General features: G+C 30.6%; 1 protein-coding gene across 1 annotated transcript; it reads left to right on the top strand.

Annotated features, from left to right (window-relative positions):
- Window positions 1-4,204: 4,204 nt before the first annotated feature.
- On the top strand, window positions 4,205-8,246 carry LOC130941357 (cytochrome P450 716A67-like). Its single transcript, XM_057869834.1, has 5 exons — window positions 4,205-4,571; window positions 5,474-5,691; window positions 6,799-7,046; window positions 7,152-7,530; window positions 7,637-8,246. Exons 1-5 carry the CDS (start codon window positions 4,271-4,273, stop codon window positions 8,060-8,062), a joined length of 1,572 nt encoding a protein of 523 aa, XP_057725817.1. The 5' UTR covers window positions 4,205-4,270; the 3' UTR covers window positions 8,063-8,246.
- Window positions 8,247-8,655: the final 409 nt, after the last annotated feature.

The raw sequence follows: 8,655 nt of genomic DNA, 5'->3' as shown, positions 1-8,655 counted from the left end.
CATGATAAATACATATTCTAACTAAAGCAAAAGACAATTGGTATTCATATTTGTATCGTTCAGTTAGATTCATAAGAAACCTAATTAAAAAACATTAAATTGAAGACACAGCCTATAAAAAAAATACCAAAAACGAGGCACCACATTAATGATAATAAAGTTATGGATTCAAGAGACCCCGTAGGATATTCTTAACCAAAAGGCAGCCAAAATGCAAACTATCCTTAAAGAGATAGGCTTGGCTTAAATAACCGCATTTCAGATGAGCAACTTGGAAGACCAAAGTGCGAGGGTGAAACTAAACTTTCATGATATTGATAGATGTGAAAGATCCTTGAGTCTGAACTCCGAACAAAGGACAGTGTTTGGTCATACCATCACTGGAGCTGTCAATATTAGGAAAATCTATTCTGCCATCATTTAAGTTACATAAAACTAACTTGCCACTAGGAGATTTCGCCAGTAGAACATCATTTTTCAACATGTACATAGGCCGTAATACACTACTTAAACGAGGAATAACCACTAGCGGGTGGTGGGGGACTATTGCCAATTTAGTCCAAGATTGAGAAACTCCATACTTCTTCATCAACCAGAGAGTCCAATGAGTTTTCTTGGTCTCATAACAAACAGCAAGACAACCCATCAAGATACTCAAATGGGGAAACACAAAGCACTCATCATCTGAATCCCTATCGAACAAGAGAACTTGCCGGAATCCTCAGCAGGATTTCCTCTATGAGCTCGTTCAGAAGGATAGGCGGTGGTTTTGTGGTGGTACAGCGGAGCAGTCCGGCTACCCCTCGGTGGTTGTGACAACCTTCCCCTTCCTCGCAACAGTATCATCATCATAATCAGGAATGGGACCCCTCATCATACGTACGAGGAAAACAGTGAAATGCTTCTCTACAACAAAACTCCACAATAAAGCCGGAATAAAAAATAAAAAACAACATAATTCTAACAATTCTACTCTCAGCGGCATCGCCATTTAATGTAGCAGATAAAACATTCATTGAGATTTTATACGAAAAAAACAGAGGCCTCAACGTTTTCAGTTAAAATTAAAAAAAAAAATTAAGATTCTTTAAGGTGACGACAAAGGAGGAAGATGACGAGGGAAGGGGGAAGGTGGCACGGAGCTGCTGCAACTTCTTCGATGAAATTTTGGAGGTTCACATACATCTATGAGTCTATTCGATGTTTATTCTTGTCCATGGACTTCTCTCCTCATATATTCATTCAAAATGGATTTAACTTGAAAATTATTTAGCTATTGATCTTTTTTCTTTTAAAAAGAGAATTTCAAATAATTTGTTTTCATTTTATTGTTAATTTATTTCTTAATTAGTTATTTACTTAATTATTTAATATTCATAATATCTTATTATAATTATATTCCGTTATTCCGTCTGATTTTACTATAGCTAAGTGGTCATTAAAGATTTTATTTTTGAACTAAATATCGACAATATTAACTTGATCAAGATTTTATTTATTTTTAACATGTTATCAGGAATTGTTATATATACAAAGTTTTAAATTAAATATTTCTGTAGCAGCTCAAAAATTTTAAAAATTATTACAATATTAGTACATATATATTTTATATTATATTTATTTTTTAAATCAACTAAATAATTATTACTAGTTTATATATATAATTACTTAAGGGAATCCAACTGTACATCGACTTGTTATGTTACTGGCTCGGATATACAGAAATATTAAATCAGTTGAACTAAAATTCAACAGAAGTTAATAAATTATAAACAAATAATTAATAAATAATACATCTATAAAAACAGAGATTTTAAAAACTGAATTGTACATCGAACCATTTAAATCGGTTTACGAATTTAGAAATTTGACTAGTTTAATAGTGATTTAACTGAAAATTTAAAATTATAAATAAATACATAAAATACAAAACATTTGTGTATAAAATATAATTAGTTCATATTTTTTTTACAGTATCTCTCAGTTCTTCTGAGTTAAGTATTAATTCTGTATACACAAAATAAAATTCGACTAATAAATTAACACGGGAGTAATCCAACTTTGTTTAAATGTATTATTTATGATACTGACACGGAACACGCTGACACTTAAGACATGGGGACACACATACATATAAAATATAAAGTATTTTTTAAATAAATCGTAATGATATTTTGATATTTTATTGATATTAAAATATAAATTAATTTTTGTAATTATTTTTAATATCTTATTTTAATTATATCAAGTATTTAAAATATTTTTTATTTTAATAAATAATAATTTATACTATATTTAAATTTATTTCAAGAATATATGTTAAGAAAAAGATTGGACACGCGGACACGTGATGGTATTTAAGCGCGTCCAAGCGTGTTCGGTAAAAATTTTTTTATTTTTTATTAAGACACAGTTTAGACACAGTAGACACGCGTGTCAGACGAGTGTCGTGTTCAAAATGTGTCTAACACGCGCGAAGTGTCCGTTTAAATAGTTCATAATTACTTTTAGTTTAAATATATTGGGCCCGGTTGTGTAAATGTTCATTACTTATAAATACCCAAACCCACTAAGCACTAACCCATTTTCACATGCATAATTACGCTTATGAAAAAAAAAGTTTCCAAATGTACTAACTTATAAAAACCCAAATCCACTAAGCACTAACCCACTGACATGAAATAAAAGTAAAAAATCGCTTTTCAAGCCCATGAAGTTAGTACATGAAATAAAATAAATGTTAAGAAATAGAGTAAGGTTGGCTAATTTTTTTTGTTATGGAAGTAGAAGTGGTGATATAATTTAACATTGTAATTTTTGGTGTTTTTTAAAACTGTGGAAGTACACAAATTGGAGGGTCTGATTTCTGTACCTCAAAATTTTTTATTTTTTTTACCATTATGTACCTGTCACAAATCGTACGGTCCGATTTCTGTACCTCCATAAATCGGACGGTCCGATTTTTGTACCTCAAATTTTTTAATTTTTTTTTACCACAAATCGGACGGTCCGATTTCTGTACCTCTACAAATTGGACGGTCCGATTTTTGAACTTCTAGAAATCGTACGGTCCGATTTTTGTACCTCTAATAAATCAGACGGTCCGATTTCTGCTTTTCTTGTTAAACGATTCCACATTTGAGTATAACACCCCAGCAATCCACATTTAAAAAAAAACACCACTACTACTCCAATATTAAAAATAAAAAATTCGAGTAAGGTTTTTATTAATAAACCATATAATAAGATTTCTTAGAAGTATAGAAAACTAAACATGCTTTCTACAGCTGCGTGCAGTTATTATACTAGTCATAAAATAAATTTTAAAAAATATGGTAAGGTGTTTTAAAAAATAGAGAAAATAAAAACTTTCTAAAACCTGAAGGACTAGACTCTAGCCATACAATCACTGCATTAGAGGAGTCGTCAAGTGAATTTTAAAAGATAAAATAATATGATTTTCGAAATAATCCGGGATCTACAGGGGTCATAACATACAATTTAAAAGATAAATAATTTTAGACATATTGAAAATAAAGTAATTCTTTACAACAACGCATTAATATATAGATTAAGATGTGTTGTAATAATATGGAAAACGTATGTTGTCATGCCTTTTTTATAAACGAATAATATTATAATTTATAAACACCTATTTAATTTATGGTGAAGTCGATTTCACGTGAAGTTGATATCTAAGAGTCGTTAGATGAAAATTTAGTCAAATTAGTTAAGTCATCTAACGGCTCTCAAGTATCGACTTCACGTAAAGTCGACTGCACCGAATTTTCACCTCAATTTTTATAGACAATATGTATTTTTTTTTTTGGGTGCCTTTATAGACAATATGCAATGTAAATATTAAAAGATTTCTTGAGAAGAAAATGATAATATTTTGTTATTACTACTCAAAAATCATTCGGAAGAACTTATTATAAATTATTCCAAGAGGACACTCATATAGTCTTATTATATTTATATTGTTATTTTTTCATGTTTTCATTTAAACATTTTATTACTAATACTAAAACATACAGTTCCAAAAATAAAATGTTATTGTATTAAAATATTTTACATGATTATAAAAATGAGTAATCTGCCCCCGTGGTCCGCACGTACTAGTTTTCACAAAATATAATACTAACTTGCGTGGCTCTCGTGGGAAACGCTTTTCCCCATCTTTTCTTTATTTGCAATTTGGTTTCCAGTAATCTTTGCCGATCTATAATATGGTGTGGAACTAAGTGAGAGTGAGTTAGAGTAGATCATAATGGAGGGGCTGCCACTATTATCAACAATGAATTTGGGCACTATGAGCACCGTGATCGGTGTGGGGCTACTGATATGGTGGTTGTGGAGTGCACTCAAGTGGGTGTGGCTGAAGCCAAAGAGCATAGAGAGGCGTCTAAGGCAGCAGGGCATTAAGGGAAATTCATACCGCCCTTTGGTTGGAGACATTAGAGATATGATTAAAATGATTAAACAAGTTAAATCCAAACCCATGGATCCTCATTCCAACGAGATTGCTCCTCGAGTTTTGCCCTATGTTGTCCACACCATTGCTAAATACGGTTAGTCACTCAAATTCAATATTATGCAACAATACTCAAGTATATATGTGAAAAAAAAGCTATTTAAAAATTTAAATTTCAGTCTTTAATCAGTATTTTAAAAATTCATTATTATTTAATTAATTTAAATATCTATTTTTACAATAATAATTGTGCAAAAAATTAAGAAAGTTATTTACTTTTTATTTTCTCTCTTCTGTAAAAACTAATCAAAAGCTGAATTTTAAAGAATACTTAGTTACACTGATGCACATACTTGGTCAATAATCTTTACTCTCACTAAATTCTTTGTACAATTACAATATGTATGAGAGAATATAACTGTAATGTAATACCTTCTTTGTTGGTTTTGGTTTAGTTGTTTAGTATATTTGTTGAATGGAGTTCTAGATTCTTTTTACTATATTATTTACAATGCCTGAGATGATATGAGTTGAAACTAGGCTTTAAACTTTAAGGATTAAAATATCACACTGATAAAGAAAAATGCTATTTTCCCCATTTTTTCTTCATTTCTCTTTTTTTAATTTTTCACATAGATTAAGCAAAATTATTAAAATGTATTAATGTTACAAAACTTTAAAAACAATTTATAAAATTATCTTTAATGGTAATAAAAATTGTCCTCTTATAACTATTTTATTCGCTCAATTAAATAATAAAGGTATGATTTAAAGAATTGTAACATTGCAAAAGTAGAAAATTAATAAAAATCGGAGGTATTTTTGACAACTTAATAATTGTCTGATAATTTTTATTGTGAAACTGTAATTCCGAAGATCGCGTTTTAAATTGAGACATTCATATGATTTATCTTAGAAAAATAGGTGTTATTTAATTATCTTAAGAATATTTTTCCATTGTAAATCATGTTAACGGCATTAAAGTAATTACTTATACAGGGAAGAGTTCATTTATGTGGCTTGGTCCAACACCAAGGCTATTCATCTTGGATCCAGACAAAATAAAGGAAATTACCAACAAAGTGTATGAATTTCAAAAGCCTGATACAAGTCCACTTTTCAAGCTTCTTGCTTCGGGCTTTGCAAATTATGATGGTGACAAGTGGGCTAAACACAGGAAGATCGTAAGTCCAGCATTCAATGTTGAGAAATTGAAGGTCAGTTTTCTATTCTTTTTTCTTTCCTTTTGCCATATAATTAAGGCAACTATACCAAAAACTTTTTTGTACCATCATCTTTATTTAAAAATATAATTTATTTATTTAGCTATATTTTAAATAAAAATAATATTTTTATAATATATAAAAATTAAGTTTTATAATTTATTATTTAATAATTAAAATAAAATATTTTTATACGATGACAATTATAAAATTTTTATTGGAGTAGCTACCTATAATTAATATCCAAAACATTCTATCAACTAAAAAAAACCTCAAAAGAGGGAAGAAAGAAAATAGTGGCAACAGCGTTTAGCTCGCTAGTTTATTGTTGGAGATTCGAATCCAATCTTATACATATAAATTCATAATAAATTAATTTTTAATCTATCGAATTAAAAAATATAATAAAAAAAACATTAGCATGTATCACTCGCATTTGCCACATTAATATTTTTATCAACAAAAAAAAGTTATTTGATAGTTGGATTTTGTTTAATCAAATATGAAATGTTTGATATTTTTAGAGACCCCTTATTTTTTGTCATACTTTTCTTTTGAGTTTTTTTTTTTTTTTTTTTTTTTTATATATAATTTTGATAGTTTGCTCTTCTTTTATTAAATGAAAAAACACCTACAAATGGACACCTTATGTATTTTTTTAACTAGGTAAAGATACTTAATTTGAACCAATAATCTAATGCTCATCCAATTAATCAAAAAAGCCAACTGAAACTATAATAATTTGGATTTAATTAGTCTCATGTTTAACAAATCACATAAATCATATTGGACATTCGAATTTACTTTTCTAAACTCATCCAAGATAATCCTAACTCATTATATAACACAATCTCATTTTCTCACTATCAAATAGACTACATATATTTATGTGCATCTATGTCCTCCATGTATGCTTTTGTTTTCATTGTTACAAGACAATAACTCATGTTAGTTCCTTTAGATTTTGATATGTCAAAATAGTCTCCATAAATATCAAACATGATTACCTGACATGAACCTATAAAGTTACGTGTTCGACAAGCAAACAGGTTCAAGTTGTGAACTACTCATGGTGTCTAATAATCTTGAAATTTTCTGTAGGTCTTGATACCAATATTTGTTGAGTGTTGCGATGACATGATAAGCAAATGGGAGAATGTATTAGCTTCTTCTGATGGACCATGTGAGATGGATGTATGGCCTTCCATACAAAACGTGTCGAGCGATGTCCTCGCTCGCGCCGGCTTTGGAAGTAGCTTCGAAGAAGGAAAGAGAGTCTTCCAACTCCAAAGAGAGATGCTTCAACTCACAATGACACTCTTTAAATTCGCTTTCCTTCCAGGGTACAGGTATGGGTGGCCACACTGGATCAGGTTCCTCTAAAGTGAAAAAGTTGGTAAAGTAAAAAAGTGAGAGTCTAATCAGTTTTGACCGCACTTGTGCTTATTTTGTAGATTTCTACCGACTCGTACCAACCGAAGGATGAAAGCTATTGACAAGGAAATACGAGGATCGCTAATGAATATCATCAACCGAAGATTGAAATTAATAAAAGCAGGGGAGGCCACAAACAATGACTTGTTGGGGATACTTTTGGAATCAAATTACAAGGAATCTGAGAAAAATAAGGGCGCAGGAATGAGTTTAAGAGAGGTAGTGGAAGAGGTCAAACTGTTTTACTTAGCTGGACAGGAAGCCAATGCAGAATTGCTAGTGTGGACCATGTTGCTGCTAAGCAAGCATCCTGATTGGCAAGAAAAGGCAAGGGAGGAAGTTTTTAAAGTGTTTGGAAACGAAAAACCAGACTATGACAAGATAGGTCAACTAAAGATTGTAAGTTTGAATTTCACGTATTGACATTGTAAAATATTTTACACAGTTCAACTTAAAAATTAGTTATTTTTGCTGACATGATATTGTTACTTTTTCTATGAATCAGGTGCCAATGATTCTACAGGAGAGCCTTAGGCTATATCCACCAGTGGTCATGTTCGCGCGATTTCTACGCAAAGATGCAAAACTTGGAGACCTCATAATTCCTGCAGGGGTGGAACTTGTAGTGCCTATATCAATGCTACACCAGGAAAAGGAATTTTGGGGAGATGATGCCAAGGAGTTCAAGCCAGAGAGGTTTGCTGAAGGAGTATCAAAGGCAACAAATGGGAAAATTTCATACATGCCATTTGGATGGGGTCCTCGACTCTGCATAGGGCAAAACTTTGGATTGTTAGAGGCAAAGATAGCTGTGTCCATGATCTTGCAACGTTTCTCCTTTACATTGTCTCCATCTTATACTCATTCTCCATCCTTTATTATTACACTTCAGCCTGAGCACGGGGCACATTTGATATTACAAAAGTTGTAAAATGCTAAACTTTGCTTCTTAGAAAATAAATTAGGCTTCTATATATATGAGTCATAATGTTGTTATTATTATATTTGTAATGATACAGTGGTTGCTCTCTACGTAGCGGTAGAGAAAGATGGCTCCTATTGCTTCCAATGCTAAAACCAAGTCTAATAATAGCCTATTTTAAGCTTGTCATCACCGCTAATGTATTATCTTAGAATTTTTTCCCCTATTATTTACTTTCAACACAATTACTATGCGTATCTTTTTATCTGTTTAAATTTTTTAATTTTATGACAATATATTAAATCTCTATTGACCTCAAAAGAAAAAAAATTTAACATAATACCAATAAAAAGAGAAAAAATACACACACATCTAAAAAAGCTTATATGAAAGAGCACTATAACCATTTATTTGCTTCTTTCAACTAATTTGTATCAATATAGTCGTTGACCTACTCTATAAAAAATGTCCTTTATGTACCTCTCTTTTTGTCCGCTTAAGTTTCTATTTGAAGTTTTCTTAATTCATTGAGACATGGCATAAAGCTTTTAGACATTTCTAACTATTAAACCTACTATATTCTATAGTCCAAAACACTCAAA

This window comes from Arachis stenosperma, chromosome 7, assembly GCF_014773155.1.
Source record: "Arachis stenosperma cultivar V10309 chromosome 7, arast.V10309.gnm1.PFL2, whole genome shotgun sequence".
NCBI lineage: Eukaryota > Viridiplantae > Streptophyta > Magnoliopsida > Fabales > Fabaceae > Arachis > Arachis stenosperma.
This window is presented reverse-complemented; position numbering and strand designations above follow the sequence as displayed.